This window comes from Schistocerca piceifrons, chromosome X, assembly GCF_021461385.2.
Source record: "Schistocerca piceifrons isolate TAMUIC-IGC-003096 chromosome X, iqSchPice1.1, whole genome shotgun sequence".
In the NCBI taxonomy this organism is placed as follows: Eukaryota; Metazoa; Arthropoda; class Insecta; order Orthoptera; family Acrididae; genus Schistocerca; species Schistocerca piceifrons.
The window spans coordinates 250,768,062-250,790,572 of NC_060149.1; the positions used below are offsets into that span (position 1 = coordinate 250,768,062).

The 22,511-nt window shown below is 41.2% G+C and overlaps 1 protein-coding gene across 7 annotated transcripts in view; it reads right to left on the minus strand.

Moving 5' to 3' along the window:
- The window catches only part of LOC124721246 (CLIP-associating protein 1-A), a 245,297-nt gene that overhangs the window by 90,677 nt on the left and 132,109 nt on the right, over positions 1-22,511 (minus strand). For 6 of the 7 annotated variants that reach the window (XM_047246107.1, XM_047246106.1, XM_047246110.1 and 3 more), the window contains 2 exons: positions 2,032-2,046; positions 928-1,041 (listed from right to left, as the gene is read on the minus strand). In XM_047246107.1, the coding sequence (XP_047102063.1) occupies positions 928-1,041; positions 2,032-2,046 (129 nt within the window). The remainder of the gene's footprint in view (positions 1-927; positions 1,042-2,031; positions 2,047-22,511) is intronic. The other variant, XM_047246108.1, reaches the window with a different exon arrangement.

Below are 22,511 nucleotides of genomic sequence, written 5' to 3' on the forward strand. Positions count from 1 at the left end.
GGGGTGGCTATAAAGTCATCACTGCACGAGATCATAGATACTTAATACACTAATTTGAGTTGTAATTGCTGAGGTCCACCTTCCCATTTTCTTAATGGGATCTGTGTTAATCTTACAATTGATATCAAATTTTATCAGCTGTTCTGCCAACACTGAACAACGTTGATGCAAAAATGTTGCCTACAATGACTGCCCTAAAAATCTGCCACTTAAGGTACACAGAGAACTGTGCTACGTAGCCAGAACTGAAATCCCAGTTACAAGCCTTCACTTTATTGGAAGGAAGTGACCCCTGCCCATATTACTCGTATACTGGAGCAATATTTACGTTATTTATTACCTACACTTTTACAGGGTATGTACTAAGAACAGGAACGGCAACATTACAGTTTCATATTTTCTCATACGAACTTGTAATTATCACAGTTACCTTAAAACTCATTTGACCAACTGTCTACCATTTACAAGTCTATCTTTTCTCTGTTGTTTCATTTACTATACTTACAAACTTGAACACAATCCTTATATGCATTCTTGTTTCAGCTGAAGCTAAGTATTAACAAATAATAAATTCTATAAATTACTTCCATCCTGGCTCCTCCATAAAAATTTGATCTATGATAAGCAACAACTTCAGAAAATAAAACCTTACTTGTTACAGAAATATATACCCACTACTTTACAGTTAACATCTATTAAAATTTGTTTTATTATATGCCTTGACTTTTAATGAGATTTTGGGTCTCTTTCATACCAAGAATTGCATGATCATCATCATCAACAACAACAACAACAGCACACACACACACACACACACACACACACACACACACACACACACACACACAAAATGACAAATATATTAATAGTAATAAAATGAGAGAAACTGAAGAAAATTAATAGAAAGAACGAACTGAAGATACTTACGTTGGGACTGAGATACATTTGACATCCGACTCCTTGTTCTGCCCAATCTTTCTGGAGATGTTATGACACTTGTGGACATGCCAGATGAGTCTGCAGCTTTCTTTCCTGGCCGAGCTGTGAACAACAATTATTCTCCAGAATCTTCCTATCAGTGTTCATCTTAATAACAGTAAAAATGGATCTATTCAAAGCACACAGCAACTTGGGTAAATGAGCAAATTTATCCATTCCGTACAAGATACCAGAGAGAACAGCAAAGGAGGAAGGCAAGGTGAGGACAACTCAAACAAGAACCATGTTGCTGAGAGTTGTTTTTATAAGTCTATGTTTAATGAGTTCCAAAAGCAGACAGAATGATGCTAGATTGGGTAGTACACTTTTTCATATTTGGTGAGTATGTCCAAATATTTATTGCAGTATAAACAAAATTAGTGAATTTAAGTTATAAAATTCTATTCTAATTAAACTAGGGAAAATAAAATAATAATACACTAAATCTCTGATACACAACCTTGGGCACCTTAGCTAAGATGAAATATTAATGATGCATGCAACAGTGTAATGTACATTGCCATGATCAGCTGGCCATTGATATATTTCATTATGGATTCAAATGCCTAGTTGCAACAATGTCAGTGAACTAGCATAAAATTATATGAACGGATCAAATCATGAGGAAGGTAGCGAGAACAAATGGACCACAGCAGCAGACTCAAATTGTTCTACTGTATGTTTCTTACTGTGTGTGTGCATGTATGTGAAGAGGGCACTTGTATAACATTTCAGACCTTGGAAAATTTTTAATTAGCCAGGATTTTTATTGAACAGAAATATTCCCAAACATATGTGTAGGCTTCATTTACACATCAGCATATGATATCGAATTATGACTGTAGTAACACAGATCTGTCACGAGTTTACTACTTTGCTAAAACAGAATGTACAAGAAATATAAAACATACAAAACTTTTCAGCAAGAAGATGCCTCTGATTATGCAAATGTGGTTGAAGATCAAACATGAAGTCAAATAGTTTCTCAAAACCTTCCATCGTAGTAAAAACTAAAAAAGAATTGAATTCAGCTATAGTAACCAGCTTACTTACATTGCCTATGGTCATCTTATATCCAAGCAGCAAAAAAACAAACAGAAACACAGATTGATTATAAGGACTAGTAGGCACATACGTAAGCAAGCGTTAATGATAGCGGAGGAAAACAGAATCTCTCCTTTCACCTTGATTCAAATTAAGAATAGTGGGGGCGAGGACAGAGAGAGAGGAAGAAAGAAACACACACACACACACACACACACACACACACACACACACAACACACACAGTGGCAGGGGGCTGAGATGGGGGTAGGGAAGAGGACAGAAGGGTGAGACACACTAAAGGTGAAGTGAGGGTGGAGATATGAAGTAGTGTATATGAGAGAGAGACAAATGTAACAGCAGAGCCCTTTTCTGTTCCCTCTAATGTCATAGAAGTACATGTAGAAAACTACTGGAAAAATTTCATGAACCCATTACTGATACTGATTTACTACAATCACATAGTACGATAATGGCAAAGGTCATAGACAGCTTCAACTTTATAAAGTCATTGTATATAGTACAAATCTAAAAAAAAAACCTACCAGATCTTTCAAAAATTGCAAAAATAATAGATACAAAAAATAATGGTAATGTGTAACAGTCACCTTCCCCAAAAACAGAGGGAGGGAGACAATTTGTACCACCAGTTCCTCCGTTTATTCCATTATCAATGAGGCTTTGTATGCAGGCGCCTTGTCCCAAAGAATGTTGTTTTTATTTTTTTCATTTGGATCCATTTTCATTTATTCAGACACCTTTTTTTCCAAATTTTTCCAACAATTGTGAGATTTCTGTGGTATTCACCAGATTTTGTTTCACCCCTGGTAAAGTACTCAATAAGCAGAATGAATTTTGCAACCTAAACAACACTGGTCATAGCTTCTGCTACAAGTTAAGTTAGAGTTATCTTTTCTGTGCTGTCGCATATGAGGACAATACACTGACTAAAAAGCAATGGCAGCAGCCAGACTGAACAATTTATGCTTGCAGAATACATAGCAAATTCCACCACAAGGGTGCCAGCTGGTTGGGGCCGAATTTAACATGTGACATCCCGTGTGACCATGCTGCTCTGTCCGGCTGAGCATGTGGACGTGGCTACAGCCACAAGGGCTAAAGGAGGCCACACATCATCCAGGAGAGTTTGTCAGTTGCGTACAATCATAACAGATGGATCCCATGTTAAATCAGGCCTCAGGTCTGGACTTAGAATAAGTTCTGGTGCCGCTCCTCCATACTTAGCATGTTGCTTCTTCTTGGGAAATTTACAAACTGTACAAAGGTCAGTACAGTAAACATTGTTCTCGAGTATTGCCTCCATATGTTCATATTTCCTCAACAGAGTGCCATAATTTTCAAAATATTTGATTAGCCGTAGCCATAGACTGCTAATTGAACAGATCTACCTCTGCATAATGTCAATCAGCATAGAGACCATTTGCTGGACGCAACATATATAGATTACTTTAAGGTGCAGGGTTTGTCACTGATTAGGAAGGATTGTTTGCTGTTTTCTTATTCGGCAACAGCATGCTACATATTAATGGAATGGGTCGCCCTCCCTTTTGTAACTGAACCCACTCAGCCAAATGTCAAGCAAAAATATGAAACAGTTCTGGGGGGTCCTTTTCTTTACTTGAACAATCAGTATGCTGGCTAGTGGCATGGACGGAAGAGCAACAGAGAAGAAGAAGAAGAAGAAGAAGAAGAAGAAGAAGAAGAAGCTGGAACGAGACCACCAGACAGATGATGCCAAGAGAAGACAGAAGAAACTGGAACAAGCCGCTGCATACAGACGATGCCTGAAGTTAAAGCAGCAATCCCAGAAGGCAACCAGGAGTGGTGCAGCAGCAGCCGACGCTGGTGTGAGTACACACAGAACACACAGTGTTGGTCTAGCAGAAGCAACAACAGCGAATGGTGGTACAAGGATTCAGACAACACTTCATAGTGGAATGTGCACAGCAGCAACACTTCACTCAGTGAGGGACACAGCTTAGCAACTATGTCACGTAAAAAAGATGTACATGCAATGATAGTGACACGCAAGAGTCATCATATTCTAATTAGGTTTTTCGACAACTGCGATATAGCATTTAAGGGAGTTCAAACGCCCTATTCCGACAATGTTAAATTAAGTGACTTGGCTTCCCCTGTATTTCAGAAACTACTGTAGCCATTGACATGAAACTTTTACAGGAGATTAAATTGTATTTTCTGAGTCTACTAAACTACAATAATTGCATTTCAGCCACTGCTTTCAGAAATACAATTTTTTAATCATGCAGTTAAAATTTTGTATACTTTTTTGTACTTTATCCTAAATAATTTTAATTATACATAACATCATGTTCTTCTTTTAGTTCAGTAGACACAGGATGTGTATGTTATTACTTGTTGAACATTTGAATGCTTACTCAAAGTGGTTTCCAAGATTTAGGAAAAAGGAAACAGAAAATGTGAATGTAAAGTTCCAAAAGACTGTAACTCATTTAATATATGCTTAATATTTTTATTTTTAGTCACTCAGAAACACCATGAACCACACTGTATATCATCATCTCGATCTTATTCCAAGTTTTTTCTTCTTTTCTTCCTTCTGGACTCCTTTGTGGCCAACTGTGCTGCATACTCTGCTTTATCAATGTGAACCTTGTCCATTCATTCAAGTTCTCTGATGCAGTTTGCTCCAGGATTAATTCTCATATGCTGTAGCAGTTTCACCCTACCAATGTTGCCATCATTAAAAACAATAACAGCATCACTGAACCCCCACTTTAGCGTCTTCATACAAAGAAAAACATTTTTTGGTAAGCGAGTCCATATAAGGTTACTGAATGAAACATTGGGATTTTGAGTCTGACCATCCAGACACTTCTCCAGTAATTCATGTTTGTCAGGTCTCTGTAAATAGGTCTTATGATATCCATGACTGCTGCTGGGATGGAACGTTTATGGTTGCATGAACTGTTTGAGTATTGTGCATTGCGGTAATTGCACCATGAATCAGGTCCAGGAGGGCAAAGATGGTGTACTGGTTTTTCATCAGTTGACAGTCTGTGGAAGAAGGTAGCCCTTATTGCCTGCTTCATTTTCAACAAACCCTCAGTATTATTTCTAATGGCCATCCCATAATACTGCTGTAGTTCATCAATCATTTTGTCTGTTAGCCTGCCTCTTATGGTTTTACCATCAGAAAATTTCTTGTCTGCAAACTTTGTTCCAACTTCCTCAACCTGGTCCTCTTCTACCACCACTTGTGCCTTCATAATTTCTGTCACAGACATGCCCTTCTATATTCCCTGATTTACACTTACAACAATGTTTGGTTAAAATCTGGAAATCTATTACCTTTCTTTCCAGTATACACACTGGTCACCGTAGCAAAAGAATTCTTAGAACTGTAGCCGCACTTCTGCCAAGTGCCATCGAAAGCTACTGGTATGTCAGTCATACTATCATTTATTTCAACAGCTTTGTTTGCAGCACCCTTCATTGACTCACATGCAACAGATTCCACAGCAGCTCCAATAAATCCTGCATACTTGTCGATTTTACGAGGTGGGTTTGGCACATTCATCACAAGGTATCATGAGAGTCCCTTCTCTGGGGACACCACCCCATAGTTGAAATACTGATCATGCAGATAGAAAGGCTTCTGTGTATGCATGAAGCTGAGGGCTATGACAGCTGTAGTGTAGCTAATGGCAGAATCTCCTATGCTGGATGAACCAGATGAGCAGAGTGCCTCACAAAGCTCCACTACAATTCATGCTGAGGGGTGTGTGGCATGTAGCAAAATGTGTCATGAATGTAGTCTCAGGGCTACTCGTCAACTGATCCAAGTAACCATGCTGAGCACCATGCTGAGCACCATGGTATCAACCAAATAAATGGCTAAATCTCATGGTACCAAAATGGAGAAACAAAAACTGTGGGATTTGATGAGACTTAAAACACCCAAGCATTGAGGTTCGAACTAATGGAAGCGGTTTCTGGAATTGGATCAGTTCATAGACCAATCCAAGAAGAGGAAATCATCACTGAGAAGTTGGACTGTATCAAGGTCAAATCATTGTCTGGGGCTGAAAGGAGAAAACTTCACAAACAACAAAACGAAAAGGAAGACAAAAGGTCCCAAACTTAAGACCTCTACAAAGGTGGTCTCAGAGTGAAGGGGAAAACAGATCCCTTCTACTTCCAAGACAGGAACAAGAGACAAGTCAAGACAAGGAACAGGAGAGGAGTCTAATATTCCCCTTTATCACAATAATTGGATCCAGAAATAGCCGAGGTAAGAAATAAGCCCCTGTGATGGAAGTCAGTGAGGAATCCTTGAGGGCAATGGGAAGAAAGGGTTCTTGCAGGCTATCGTCAGAGTAATCTCACACATTGGAAATGACCATGGTGTGGAGTCAGTGGCTGCAAGGGTTGCAGATAAATCTGCAACACAGTAAGGGGGCAACTGCCACACCGAGTCGTCTTCTGGGAAGACAAGAGTTGGACGTTGTTCTGATCCAGGAACCCTATGCATATAAATGAGGCATTTCAGGTCTTGGGGAAACTGGACGATGATGCTGGAGGCAAAATGCCAGAGGTAACATACTAGAAATTTAAAGAACACCAGAATATGCATTTATGTTGAGTGCGGAATTTCATTCCTGCCCACGGCGGACTTTCGTTTCAGGGACGTAGTGAATGAAGTTGCAAAATTAATGTACCATGTAGACAGGTGTTCATAGCTGAATGAACAACTGTTGGTTGGTTGTGATGCCAATGCCCACAACCTGTTGAGGGGAAGCAGCGACACCAACAGCAGAGGAAAATTTAATTGAGAGTAGCCTGGAGATCCTGAATAGGGCATCAAATCGACCTTCAGGAACATAAGAAAGGAAGAAATAATGGGCATAACCTTTGGGTTCACCTTAACGGGTAGTTACGTCAAACAATGGCATGCGGTGTTGGAGCCATCCTTATCAGAACACACATATAACAAGTTTGAGGCTGAAATGAATGCTAAACAGACCATGGCCTATAGGAATCCTAGGAACACAACATAAGAGTCTTATAGGAAAGACCTAAACTCATCCATATCTGAATTTGTAATTTTAGTAGGGACTCCAGTAGTACTCAAGAAATGGCAGATGAAGTGACATCTGCCATTATGACCTGGTACTTAGAAAATAACAACAACCTGGAATTGCAAAGGAAGCCAGTAAGAAAACTGTTAAACAATGCAAGAAGTAAAGGAAAATGGGCAAAACAGCTTAAGGCATTTGCCAAACACAGCCTTGTCATTAAGCAAGCAAAACTATCTGAAGCCAGAGAGAAATCTACATCTACATCGATACCCTGAAAGCCACCATAAGGTGCGTAGCAGAGAGCACCCTGTACCACTACTTGTCATTTCCCCCTCATGTTCCACTCGCAAATAGAGTGAGGGAAAAACTACTGTCTAATCACCTTCGTATGAGCCCTAATTTCTCATGTCTTATCTTCGTAGTCCTTACGCACGATATGTTTGTGGCACGCCCGATGTATGTTGGCGGCAGTAGAATCATTCAGCAGTCAGTTTCAAATGCCAGTTTTCTAAATTTTATCAAAAGTGATTCCTGAAAAGAATGCCGCCTTCCCTCCAGGGTTTCCCCTTTGAGTTCCTGAAGCATCTCTGTAACACTTATGTGTTGTTTGAATCTACCAGTAACAAATCTAGCAGCCCTCCTCTGAATTGCTTTGATACCTTCCTTCAGTCTGACCTGGTACAGATCCCAAACAGTCGAGCAGTACTCAAGAATAAATAGTACCAGATCCTACATGCAGTTTCGTTTACAGGTGAACCACTCTTTTCTAAAATTCTCACAATAAACCAAAGTCAACCATTTGCCTTACTTACCACAGTTTTCACATGCCGATTCCACCTCATATCACTTTGCAGTGTTATGCCCAGATATTTAAACGACTTGATTGTGTCAAGCTGGACAGTAGTGATACTGTATCCGAACATTACAAGTTTGTTCTTCCTACTGATGCACATTAACTTACATTTTTCCACATTTTGGGCTAGCTGCCATTCATCACACCAACTGAAAATTTGGTCTAAGTCGTCTTGTATCTTCCTAGTCACTCAACTTCGACACTTTACCATACACCACAGCATCATCAGCAAACAACCATAGACTGCTGCCCAACCTCCCCACCAAATCATTTATGTATATAGAGAACAACAGCAGTCCTGTCACATTTCCCTGGGGCACTCCTGATGGTACCTTTGCCTCTGATAAACACATGCCACCGAGGACAACATACTGGGTTCTATTATTTAAGATGCCTTCAAAACACATATCTGTGAACTTATTCCATACGGTCATACCTTTGTTAACAGTCTGCAATGGGGCACTGTATCAAATGCTTTCCAGAAATCTACAAATATGGAATCTGCCTGGTGCCCTGCATCCGTAGTTCTCAGTATATCATGTGAGAAAATGGCAAGCTTAGTTTCGCACGAGCAATGCTTTCTAAAACCATGCTGATTCATGGACACAACTTCTTAGCTTAAAGATAGTTTATTATATTCAAACTGAGAATGTGTTCAAGGATTCTGCAGCAAACAGAAATTAGGAATATTGGTCTGCAATTTTGCAGGTCCATTCTTTTACCTTTCTTATGTACTGGAGTCACCTGTAATTTTTTTCCAGTCGCTTGGGACTTTGTGGTGGGCGAGAGATTTATGATAAATGCAAGCTAGGTAAGGGGCCAATACCGTAGAGTAAGTACTCTTTCTAAAATCAAGCTGGGATTTGTTTTCAAATCTTTCAGTTGCTTCTCTATGCCAGGTATGCGAATTTCTATGTTGTCCATACAGGAGTCTGTCCGATGGTCAAATGATGGAATGTTTGTATGTTTCTCCTGCATAAACAATTTCTTGAACATGAAATCTGAGACTTCCGTTTTTGTTTTGCTATCTTCAACTGCCACATCAAACTGGTCAACAAGGGACTGAATGGAAGCATTAGAGCCACTTAGCAATTTTACATATGACCGTAATTTTCACAGGTTCTCTGTCAGATCTTTTGCTAAGGTGTGATGGTGGTAGCTGTTGTATGCTTCACGCATCGATCTTTTCACAGACACACGAATCTCTACTAACCTTCACTTGCCATTGTTTGTGTGTCCCTTTTTGACCTAGAGTGCAACAGCCTCTGTTTCCTCAGCACCTTGCAAATTTCGTTATTAAACCTTGGTGGGTCTTGATCATCCTTAATCCATTTACTAGGCACATAACTCTCTAGACCATGAATTACAATCTGCTTAAACATTGCCCGTAATTCCTGTGCGTCCATCTTACTGGTACCAAGTGATGCCAATTCACTGTGTAAGTGAACTCCTTATCTGATCTGTCTAGCAGGAACACTCTCCTAGCCTTCTTGACTGATTTATTAACTCTCATAATCATGGTTGCTATAATGACATCATGATCGCTAATCCCCACTTCTATACTGACATGTCAATAAGGTCTGGCCTATTTGTAGCTACAAGGTCTAAGATATTTTCATCGTGAGTGGGCTGCCAAGCTAGCTGCTCAATACCATTTTCAGAAAACGTGTTCAAAAGTAGTTCGCATGACTGTCTGTCTGTATCCCCCCCCAATGAATCTGTAGACATCCCAGTCTATATGCAACAGGTTAAAGTCACCTCCAACTATTATTGCATGATCTGAGTATTTAAGTGCTATTGACCATAGACTTCCTTTGAATGATTCTAGAACTGTCACAGCGCAATCGGGTGGCCACATCCAACAATTAACATAGTTTCACCTACACCTGTTATACGTGACCAGACGACTTCACTGTCACACTCAATTTCAACATCAATAGAGACAATATTTTTGTCAACTGCAATGAACACTTCCCCTCCTATGGCCTGTAACCTGTCTTTCCGATATACATTCCATGACTCACTAAATATCTCAGAGATTTCCACTTTGGGTTTCAGCCAGCTTCTGGTCCCAAGAATAATTTGAGTGCAATAACTTTCCGGGAGGGCAGAAAATTCGGGAACTTTACTACGAATACTTAGACAGTTTACTGATAAAATTGTGACAGTCAAAGTGTCTTGATTCTGAATGCTGTTTGCCTTTCTTTGCTGTGAATCGACTGGCGAATGTCCATTAGAGAACCTCAAACTAAAAAACCCTCATGTGCACTCCACAAGTACTCTGCTACGCACCCCTGACCTATCAAGGGAAGTCGCCACCGGAAAGGCAGCCTCCACATCTCAGATGAGGGTTCCTGACAGACATACCAGGTGCACATTGGCTTTCTTTCCAGCCCAGAATGCTATCTGCCTAGGGGCTCCATAATGCGCCAAACATTGGAGCTGCCAATAACAAGTAAACCCTTGCCCCCCACGTCGCTGCTCGGACCCTGGTGAAGCAGCAGCCACCTGTCCACTCATAGGGTGAATGGACGAGGCCAGGCAGCCAGTTTCCACATTGGCCGTCCGCCTTGAGCAACGCGAACATGTTACCATCCAACAGTCAGCCTGCTGTGAGGGCAGATCCATCATGTCATATACGCTAAAAGGTGCCTCGGAAGTAGAGCCCATGGGCAAAACAACTGACTCCTCAGGTGTCCCATGCAACGCGCCAGATTCTCTGACACTGCTGTACCCTGAGGCTGCAACCTGAAGGTGACTGACCATAGCCAACAGCACATATACACTCCTGGAAATGGAAAAAAGAACACATTGACACCGGTGTGTCAGACCCACCATACTTGCTCCGGACACTGCCAGAGGGCTGTACAAGCAATGATCACACGCATGGCACAGCGGACACACCAGGAACCGCGGTGTTGGCCGTCGAATGGCGCTAGCTGCGCAGCATTTGTGCACCGCTGCCGTCAGTGTCAGCCAGTTTGCCGTGGCATACGGAGCTCCATCGCAGTCTTTAACACTGGTAGCATGCCGCGACAGTGTGGACGTGAACCGTATGTGCAGTTGACGGACTTTGAGCGAGGGCGTATAGTGGGCATGCGGGAGGCCGGGTGGACGTACCGCCGAATTGCTCAACACGTGGGGCGTGAGGTCTCCACAGTACATCGATGTTGTCGCCAGTGGTCGGCGGAAGGTGCACGTGCCCGTCGACCTGGGACCGGACCGCAGCGACGCACGGATGCACGCCAAGACCGTAGGATCCTACGCAGTGCCGTAGGGGACCGCACCGCCACTTCCCAGCAAATTAGGGACACTGTTGCTCCTGGGGTATCGGCGAGGACCATTCGCAACCGTCTCCATGAAACTGGGCTACGGTCCCGCACACCGTTAGGCCGTCTTCCGCTCACGCCCCAACATCGTGCAGCCCGCCTCCAGTGATGTCGCGACAGGCGTGAATGGAAGGAGGAATGGAGATGTGTCGTCTTCAGCGATGAGAGTCGCTTCTGTCTTGGTGCCAATGATGGTCGTATGCGTGTTTGGCGCCGTGCAGGTGAGCGCCACAATCAGGACTGCATACGACCGAGGCACACAGGGCCAACACCCGGCATCATGGTGTGGGGAGCGATCTCCTACACTGGCCGTACACCACTGGTGATCGTCGAGGGGACACTGAATAGTGCACGGTACATCCAAATCGTCATCGAACCCATCGTTCTACCATTCCTAGACCGGCAAGGGAACTTGCTGTTCCAACAGGACAATGCACGTCCGCATGTATCCCGTGCCACCCAACGTGCTCTAGAAGGTGTAAGTCAACTACCCTGGCCAGCAAGATCTCCGGATCTGTCCCCCATTGAGCATGTTTGGGACTGGATGAAGCGTCGTCTCACGCGGTCTGCACGTCCAGCACGAACGCTGGTCCAACTGAGGCGCCAGGTGGAAATGGCATGGCAAGCCGTTCCACAGGACTACATCCAGCATCTCTACGATCGTCTCCATGGGAGAATAGCAGCCTGCATTGCTGCGAAAGGTGGATATACACTGTACTAGTGCCGACATTGTGCATGCTCTGTTGCCTGTGTCTATGTGCCTGTGGTTCTGTCAGTGTGATCATGTGATGTATCTGACCCCAGGAATGTGTCAATAAAGTTTCCCCTGCCTGGGACAATGAATTCACGGTGTTCTTATTTCAATTTCCAGGAGTGTAGCTGTTTGTGAACTCTGGTCAGCCCTTCCTGTTTCCGCACACAGCGTGCACACATCATACCCATCCTAGCAAGACTAACTGAAGAAGTAAATATAAAAGCACACAATTCTAGATATGCGACTTGTTACCTTCCTGATGTGTCACCAATGGACACTAATGCGTTAAAAGAGCTACATAGGTGGCTGTTCAGTGACTCAACTACTATTAGCCTGTCCTGCTTTTTCCTAAAGACATTAGTAAAATTGGTTAATGGGTATGCTAAGGAAGGGAGGTTAACTAAAGTTACTCTACATGTGAACTAACAAGTATATCAACTATGCAAATCATGTGAAGCAGCACTTCACCAGTTTGTTGAGAAGTTGGAAAAAGCACTATGCTTTCAGGAAATTGCTACCTGCACCCTCCTGGACATTAAAGGGGGTTTTAGCAATACAACCATGGCATTAAGACCACCATATATAAGTAGTTTAAGACTATAATGAGTAAATTAAAGGTAGAAGCCACAAAGTTGAATGAGAAAATGGTGAACACCACCACCGAGGGGTGTCTGCGAGGAGGGGTTGTCATCTACACGAGTAAGTATATATAAACCATGTACTGAAATCTGAAGCTCATGGACAAAACTCTACTAGTAGAGGAGGCAATAAAGTAACTTTGGGTAATACTGAATGCAAAACTATATTTGACCCCACAGATAAACAATGTGTGTTCCAAGATGGAAGGTGCTCTTATGTGCATTAGAAGGGCCTGTGGTAAAAACTGGGGTCACGACCCAGAAGTATGTACTAGATATACACCAATATAATAAGGTCTATGATCAAGTTATAGGGCTACAGTATGGTGGAAGAAAGTACAACAGCAGATGGCTTCAAACGAGATTTGCAAGGTACAGAAATTGGCCTGCTTAGCAATAACACGTGGAATCAGCAGCATACTCACCGCTGGGATGGAGACCATTCTGGACATGCCACCTTCACACCTTTGTGTTACAATAGAGGTAGCAGCAACAATAACATACAAGAAGTAAATGGAAATCCTTAAGAAATCCAGACTCCCATACCAAAATAGTGAATATGGTAAATACAGGAAATGCTGGCTAACTATACAACTCTCAGGTACTTTAATAACCCTTTCAAGGTGACTTTGGGAACAACAGCTGACAATAACGTTAATGATAATGAAAACTACCTCAGCTGTACTACTACACATTTATTGTGTTACAAGCAGTTTTGTTTGTAAAACATCTTCAGATTGCCTGCAGTTAAACAAAACAGGAAATGAGGCTAAAGCAATGAATAAAATTGCCAACTAACTCTGATAACAGCCTTACACTAAATTCTCACCGGGTTGTGCTAAAGTTATGACACAGACAACAACAATACCAACTGTGTCATGACTTCTGCACAACTTGGTGAGGATCTAGTGTAAGGCTGTTATCAATGTGAGTTGCCTATTTTATACGTTAAAATGCTGTAGCTTTAGCCTAATTTCCTGTTCTGTTTAACTGCTGGCAACCAGACAATGTTCTACAAACGAAACCAGTCATAGAACAATAAATGTGTAACAGTAGAGCTTAGGGGGTTTACATTAATCTTTAGCATCTGAAAGTAACAGTCAGAAGTAGGAAGCAATGGAAGAACAAACCTATCAGGAGATGCAGTGTGGTTTACTGAGAGATTGTAAACACATGAAGGTACTGGGGCCGGGATATACAGGGTACAGCCCCAACTAAAGAAAGCCATCTCTCTAGGAAATCTAGCTACAGTATTCCAGCCAGAGATATGTGCTATGGAGAATCTGCATAGGTGCCACAAGGATTACGGCCTGTACATTCATCCAGACAGTCAAACAGCTCTGAAATTTTTACCAGCTCCTGCAAAGAGATAAAAGATTGTTACAGAATGCCATGAAGTCCTTGTGACAATAAGGGAAAGTTACAGGGTAAACCTGCTGTGGGTCCCTGGTCACACAAGGGTCAGTGGCACTGAACAAGCTGATAGGCTGGCTACGGCAGGTGCAATGACTCCACTAGTTGGACCAGGACATCTTTTAACCATCTCTGATGTGATACGAACAAAACAACAAGCTAGATTAGAAGGCAGCTTGCAGAATACAAGATGTGTTCAAAAAGTAACAGGAATGCTAATTTTCTGGGAATAATTTTATTTATTCATCTATGTTAATGTTATCTCCTTCAAAGAAGGCCCCATTAGATATTACACATTTATGAGATCACTTCTTCCAACCTCTGCAACACTTCTAGAATTCGATCTTTGGGAAAGCACTTAGTTCTCTCAGCGATGCACTTTTAATCTCATCTATGCCTGTAAAACAACAACTCTTTAACGTTATCTTTATTTCTGGAAACAGAGAAAAGGTACCCAGGGCCATATCAGGTGAATATGGAGGCTAGGGTATCATCACAGTGTTGTTTTTTACCAAAAATACATGAAAAAGCAATGTAGTGTGAGCAGGTGCATTTGGCAAAAATTTTGCTGTCACACAATTCATACCCAAAACACCCAAAAAGCTTTCACTGCATGAGTCAACTGATATGCCAAACAATCAGCAAATCCTCTGATTGTGATCTTGTGATCCTTCACAATAATTTCTTTCACTTTTTCCACAGTTTCATTGGTTGTTGGTGTGGTGGGATGTCCAGAATGCTTGTTAGCTTCAACATCTTCACAGCCATCTTGGAAATACTTATACCCCTCGTAACCCCTTGTTTTACTCATAGCAGTCTCATCAAAAGCAATATTCAACATTTCTAAAACCTTGTTACATTTTATTCTGTTTTTATAGCAAAATTTTCTGAGGCCTTTTTAAACCAAACCTATAATAGTCACTCTTAAGGAAACACATGTAACCTCCTTGACAACTATACTTCTGACACTGCTACCAGTGTACAGATATGTTTCACACATGTTCACCAACACAACAATGAAAAATCACACGAAATGGGCTAATACAATATGCAAAATTACAAAATACCTATTTTTTTGAACACATCTTCTATTGGACTAATATCCAAAAACAGCACATGGCAAGCTAATGATACAAAACCCATATTTCAAGAGAAGTTCTGTAACCCTCGGCTCCAAGAGACAGATTTAACTCATGGTAGGACTGGTGACAAGTCATGGGAAATTTAAGAAAAACCAAAGCATGATGAGTACAGAGAGATAAGTGCAGAATAAATGGTGAGAGGGATGAAATAGTGACACATTTAATCTTCCAATGTGAAGTGCTGGAGGCCAAAAGACATAGAATACTTCAGTCTTAACTCTTGAAGAAACTATGTCTAACTTATTTATCTACCATATGATGAGAACAAATACATATATACAACACCTGTGGACTAATGTGCACAATCACATGCTTGTACAATCTCATATCACCAGATCTAGCTCACTGATCCATTTGATTGCTTCTCTGATACGTGGTGAATGTCCATTATTGCTCCTTTACAAGTTCAAAGAAGGTAGTCAGCAATGATATGGATGGTTAATTGTAAGAAGGCACCACAGTCACAATTTGCAGAACCTGTCCATCACCACTTGTGCAGAAGATAACCACATCTGCCCTGTCCAGTCTGAATTCAGTTCACGATCCTTTATGACATTTGAGGTGATCATATCCTTGTATCCACATGGAAGGGTTCTCCACTAGATATGTGTTAACTACAAATGTCTGCTACCACTGAATTTTCCATGTGTAATTGACACTGTAAGAGGATCCCTTGTTGGCTGCTGCACTCCACAACAGTTTCCTTGATTTCAAGTGTTAGTGCTGTTCTTGTGCAATAGCTTGATGAATGGGTAGCTGAGGATTCTTTTGAATGCTATCCAGACTTCACAAAACCTTCTAGTCTTCCTAGAGCTGGAGGTGGATGTGGAATATTGCTGAGAACAGGAAGCCATGGGGTGTCTGTACCCTGTAGAAGTGGACCATCTTTGTGCATTTGTCAACTTAAATGTGTCTAATAAAAAACTGAGTAACGGCCTCCTACTACTCTTTATAGGTACCAGCTGGCTTTACTAGAATTGCAGTGAGAGAAACTGCACAATAAAATCAGTTTCTGAGTGAGCAACAGTGGGCTAAGATAATGGTTGTTTTGTCTCCCTGTGTAAATCAATCAACGAACCAACCAACCAATCACATAAGGGTCAGAGATAGAAGGCAGCTTTGCACTCATTCGGAAGCTAAGCGAAGGTATGTTCATTCAGGGATTTATGATCATACAATAAAGACAATAGAATGTGCACACAGAGAACAGTTAACATTAGCAGAAACAATGGAGGTCGCTTGCCGAATGAGAGTACAATAACCTTGGCCAGAGAGAAGATGAATACTCAGAGCAGTAGTGCATCACTGTGAAACAAAAAGAGTGACAAATTGTTTCACATGCAGTAAGCCGGGCTCTATGGTGTAAGATTGTCAGACCGAGATGAGTAGGAAAGGTAGGGCCAGTTGTAACAGGAAACGGAGGTATGGTCACAAAAGTGGCAGTGAGGATGACCAGTATTGATCTCCAGTCTCAAACTGTTCTGTGGTAATTACAAGGAAACATAAAGATTTTGTGCAGTGAGATACTTGCAGGGCAACTTATCAAGGCACAAAGGTCTATGTGCACAATCAAAACCTCTGACATGCTCTAAATGTAAACAAATTGCAACTTTGCAAGAAACTGCATGGAGTGTGATTGCCATGCACAGAAAGAGAGAAAAATTCAGGAAAACAAGAAACGGCACACAAAAGCAATCATCTTCCGCTTCATCTGGAAAAATATTGATAATCAATAGAAAAAACAGAAATCTGCTTGTAGAGCTGGAATGCCAAGAAGGAGCATGAGATTTCTGGTGGACAATGAGGTACAAATAAGCCTAGTGCGGAGAAGTAGCTTGCACGACAGCCGAAGGGGTATCCCAACTGACACTATCGGGAACTGGGGAACTGCTAATATGGGTGCAATAGCACTCAGACTACGAACACAAAGCATTGCTTCCATGATAGGGGAACATGTGCATCTTCTGGTTGACAGGCTGGTAAGCACAAATTTCTTTGATGAAGGTGGGATCATAATTAATCACACCACCAAAAACCTGTGGATCCACAGGGAACAGATCAAAATGAAGACAGAGCAAGAGTGTGAACTCTGTGCAGAGCATAACAGGAAAGTCGTACCTCTTTCGGAAGAGGCTCGGGCATGAAGCAAAATGCGCAAAGAAATACAAAGACTAGGAGGGACAGAAAGCAAACTGTCAAGCTACCGCAGAAGCAAGCAACAAGGATTGCCAAAGAGAAATAAAAAAGTGATATCGAAAGACAAGAGCAAGTCACAAAAAGGCTAACAGTAGGGCCTCAAGAAAATATGTGCAGGCTGAGAAGGGAGGCAAGCAGAATGTGAGAGGCTATCATTCCTGAACTTATGAACAATGGTGTCTATCTGCCTGAAGTGTTGGTAAAAGTGGATTCAGGGCAGTGCATAACGAGTAAAGTGAACACTAAAAATGAGAGAGTATCAGCAGAATTCTCACTGCTTATAGCGGAAGCAGTACCCGAAGCATCAGCATTACGAACAAGCTACAGCTAAAAGCATGAATAATAATGCTGAAAGAGAAAATCCAAGTTAGTAATTTAAATGCAAAACAAAAAGCAGCCACTACCAAGATACACACCACATATAGCAACATTTTTCATTTGCTAAGATATCAGGAGGTACAAAATGAAACTGCTACCGGAAGCACAAAGGTAAAGTGATTTGCTCGCAGCTCTATCAGATATGACAAGCACAAAAGAAAAGTGTGTGCAAATTGTTGCGTATTGAGAAAGTACAGTCTGCCAGCTACCAGTCTCAAATGAATGTAGCACTAGGAATGTCGCTTTGTATGTTAAGAGAGAGGATGCAACATTGTGTAAATAGAGCAGAAACAGATTGGGGCAGTTAGGTTCTGAATATGGTTTCCTATTACAATATGACTATGCACACCACAACTAAATATACTCCACATGAACTGATTTTTGGAAGAGAGTTTAACATTCTGGGATACTACAAAAGGGTGAGACCAGTGGGATGTATAACTTTGATGATTATGTTGCAGAACTAAAAGAGCATATACAAGAGAGACACTGATGTGTAATAGAACAAAATGCGCAATGCGAGATCAAGAAAAATGAGTATTACAATGAAACACAGAATACAAAGCAATTCCATTTTGGTGATAATATTATGTAGTTTGATAAGGGTGCACAACAAGGTACATCGCATAAATCAGATACTCAATGGTGAGGTCCGTACACAGTGCTATGAACAAAGGGACCTAACATAGTAATCCGTCAAAAATGAAATACACTCTTTACCATCCATCCAACAAACTGAACAAGTTTTTCTAATATTAGTTGGAGTGGAGCAAATTGGACAACAAAATGAATGGAAATAAAAGTTCAGTTGGCACCCAGACTGTACTATGACAACATGAGCAAAGTACAAATTTATAGTGTAACTTGGAGAATAGTAAGTTATTTCACTCTGCTAGAGCCGAAAGAGTAATCTGAGCAAACTGTAGTTCTTGCAAGGCAAGCAGACGAATTCTGTAAAGAAAGATTGACACTACTGAACAATGGCATGTGGGAAAGACTGAAAGAACACAAGGTTTAATTAAACAGTTAGCACAACATGAATCACATCTCAAGAAATGAAGAATCTTGAACTTTGTGGGCAAAATCATGTAAAATCTTGTTTGGTACGTTAGATGAAGACGATGCCACTTACTTTAAGGAGAAGGCAGATGTACTATAAGGGGAACAAAAACAGCTGCTCAGACTTTTGAAGGAGCAAATAATGACAGTCATAGAAACTTTAACCGGTTTTAATTGAACCGTAATCTCCACAGTAAAAAATGAAGTAACTATACAGCAGGGAATGAAACAGTTAAGACAACATGTAACAAAGTACAAAAACAGAGCTGACAGAGGGTTGCAGAGAGCAATTTTGATGACTGTTAACGAATAACTTTACAGCTTACAGGTATTTTCAACAAATTAGGGTGGGAATATGGTATGTTAATATCAGCAATGGTAAACACTCATAAGGATATTCTGTAACTGCATCTGGTCAATCCAGTTCACATTGTAAAGCACTTAGAACTTATTAAGGGGTATCAATGACAAGAGGTTACCTGTCACCCTTACGTCAGATAGCAGGTATCTACTGATCAGAGCTGCTGACCTGGATGTTTACATTGCGGGAACATCTTAAGCTATTTGTTAAACATCCTATTCGCAGAAGACAATGTGTTTGAATTGTGCAGAATATGACAGATGCCATTGGAACTGGATGGAACAAAGCATTTGTTTCTGTGCGAGATGCTATACAAAATATCCGACAATTTCACTGTACTAGTCAAACCAGTATGGCATTCTGATGCTGGCTGTCCCGAGGTACATGTCTCACAAACAATCATGTTGGATGAACATCCGCAACTGAGCATTATACCAGAGGTTGAAAATGCCGCTTCAGTTGTAAAGTTCTTTTATTATCACACAACCGGTTTCGGGCTCTTATAAGCCCATCTTCTGATGTCATAACTTGGTGCTGGGGCCCCCAAGCACCGTGATGGACGTGTACTAGGCGCAGTGTGTTACCTATCAGCGTAGAACAGGGAGTAGCAGATGCGAAAGAGGAGGCAAACTGGTTCATATGTAGCACACCATGCCTAGTAAATGTCCACAGTGGCACTCGGAGGGGGGGGGGGGGGGGGGGGGGCACCAACAAGTTACAACACCTGAAGATGGGCTTATAAGAGCCCAAAACCAGTTGTGTGATAATAAAAGATCTTTACAACTGAAGCAGTATTTTCACCTTCTGGTACATGTCTTAGTTACTGTGGAAAGAAAGTTGCATCATCTTTGACAGATGCAGTTGTGCGTTGTAGTGGTGCATGTCAGGACATGTTGTCAAATGAATAATGTAAAGAAGCAACAGATTTGCACCAAATTCTGTTTCAAGTGCAAGACATCTGCAGCTGAAACCCAATGCATGCTGACAGAGGCATTGGGTGAGAGTGCACTGAGTCAAGCAAGAACATCTGTTTGGTTCAAGCACTTCAAGGAACACAGAATTTATGGAAGATGACAAACATTCTGGTTGACCGTCAACATGCACACTACTGGAAATAATCATGAAAGTGCATGACGTGATTCACGAAGACCGAAAGCAGACAATTCACAATGTTTATAATGGACTTGGGCTGTCCTACAGTAAATGTGAATGAATTCTAGCTGATGAGCTAATACAAGCTGAATTGCAGTGAAGTTTGTCTCTCGTCTTCTCAGAATCAACCAATGAAATGTCAGGATTCAGACATGCACTGAGCTGGAAAAAAAAAAAAAAAAAAAAAAAAAAAAAAAAAAAAAAAAAAAAAAAAAAAAAAAGGTTTGAGAGTATCCAAAAGTCTTATCCAGAGTCATAAAAGGTGATGGATTTTTTGTCTACAGTTATGAACCTGAAACAAAGCAGCAATGAACACAATGGAAAACGCCATCCCCTCCAAGGCTGAAAAAAGCTCGACAAGTTCACAGCAACATGAAGTCAATGTTGATCATCCTATAAGTATCGACATTCGAGAACTGTGCATAAGGAGTTTGTGCCACTGATCAGACTGTCAACAGGCCATTTAACTGTGAGGTTTTGAGATGGCTGAGGGCCAATGTTCTGCACAAACAGCCAGACTTGTGGAAAAAGAAAGTCTGGATGGTGCACCATTACAATGCACCCATGCACACCTTGCCTGTTGTGAAGGAATCCCTGGTCATGGTTTGCCAAGCTCCCTGCTCGCCAGACTTACCCCTGTGTGACTTCTATCTGCCCCTGAATATGAAAATTACATTGAAAAGGTGATGTTTTGACTTGAGTTAAGACATCCAGGTGCAATCGCAATGGCTCCTGAACACGTTTCACTCTGCGGATTTCCAAGAGTGCTTCCAAAAAAAGGGGACAATAACAGGATCATTGCATACATACCCCAAGATGACTACTCTGAAGGTGATGGAGGACATTAGGATGTAAGTATAGTTTTCTGATTTTCATAATGAAATTCTCAGATTTTTGGGTATCACCTCATACACTGCACCAGAAAAGGAGCTACTGCTAACTGATGATGCAAAATGCCAGTATGCGAAGCTGAGTAGTGAGCAGCCACATTGCAAAACAGTAGGTCAAAATCTCAAAATCAGTAAGCAAGTTGTTATACTTTTATTTACGTATGTCCACAAGTTGTGTAAGGATAAAATGTCACAACTTGTCCCAAAAATCCTGAAGTAATTAATAGTATTAAATGAAAGTCTGTGGAAGCCACCAAGTACTACAATGGCTGTTTGTTGCCCCAATGGAACTAGATATTACCGTCATCTATCACGATGGTAGGCCCACCGATACTGTAATACGAGGCATAGGAAAGTTGAAATTTCTGGGCAAACGAGATGGATGCACTGCTCAAACGATTATTCACTCGACTGACATTGTACCTAATGCATGGAAATCAACTGCTGCACTGTAAATAACAAAAATTAAAAATTACAGGAATTTACACCCCAAAATCATTAAACTCTGGCAAAGTTAAAAAATTTTAAGTTGAGTGGTTTTTTGGTTTCTATCTACTTCACAAAACTAAATTGCTTCTGAGAATAATAATAGGTGCTCTAAACGAAAATCTAAGCCTGACACTTGAAATTTACACTTTTGTAATAAATTTTGAATTCCATAGCAAGAATGACAGAGGAGATAGCGGTACTGTCTGATTAGAACTAAATACACAGTTTTCGAGAAAAATCTTAATAGGGATCAGACACAGGACCAACCAAATTAATTAAAAAATGGGACTGACTATGTTCGTAACAGAAATGTCTCACAATCACAATCTATAAGGAGCAATCACAAAGTTTCCGTTTAAGGGTGTTACTGCATATGAAATGTAGTGTGCCTCCAATGTGGTAGATAAGCCACGACATATAGGCAAGGATCAGTGCGGCATTCATATTTTTTTGACGTGCATACAGTAAATGCAGAAACTTCAACTACGGTGACATTACTACCAAATGCGTCCAAACAGGAGCAATGTGCTGTTATTCTTATCTTGCCTGGCCAAAGGACAAACACCAAACAGACCAATCGGAAAATGAAGAGCTGTATGGGACAGCATGTCAGTTGAAAACCACTGTTGTGAATAGTGTGCCAAAGGGTGCTGCTGCTTCATGATAACTTATGGCCCAATATCGCAAATGTCGTAACACATTAGTTGTGCCAACTCAAATGGTAGCACCTGCCCTATGTCTGCCCCTGGTAG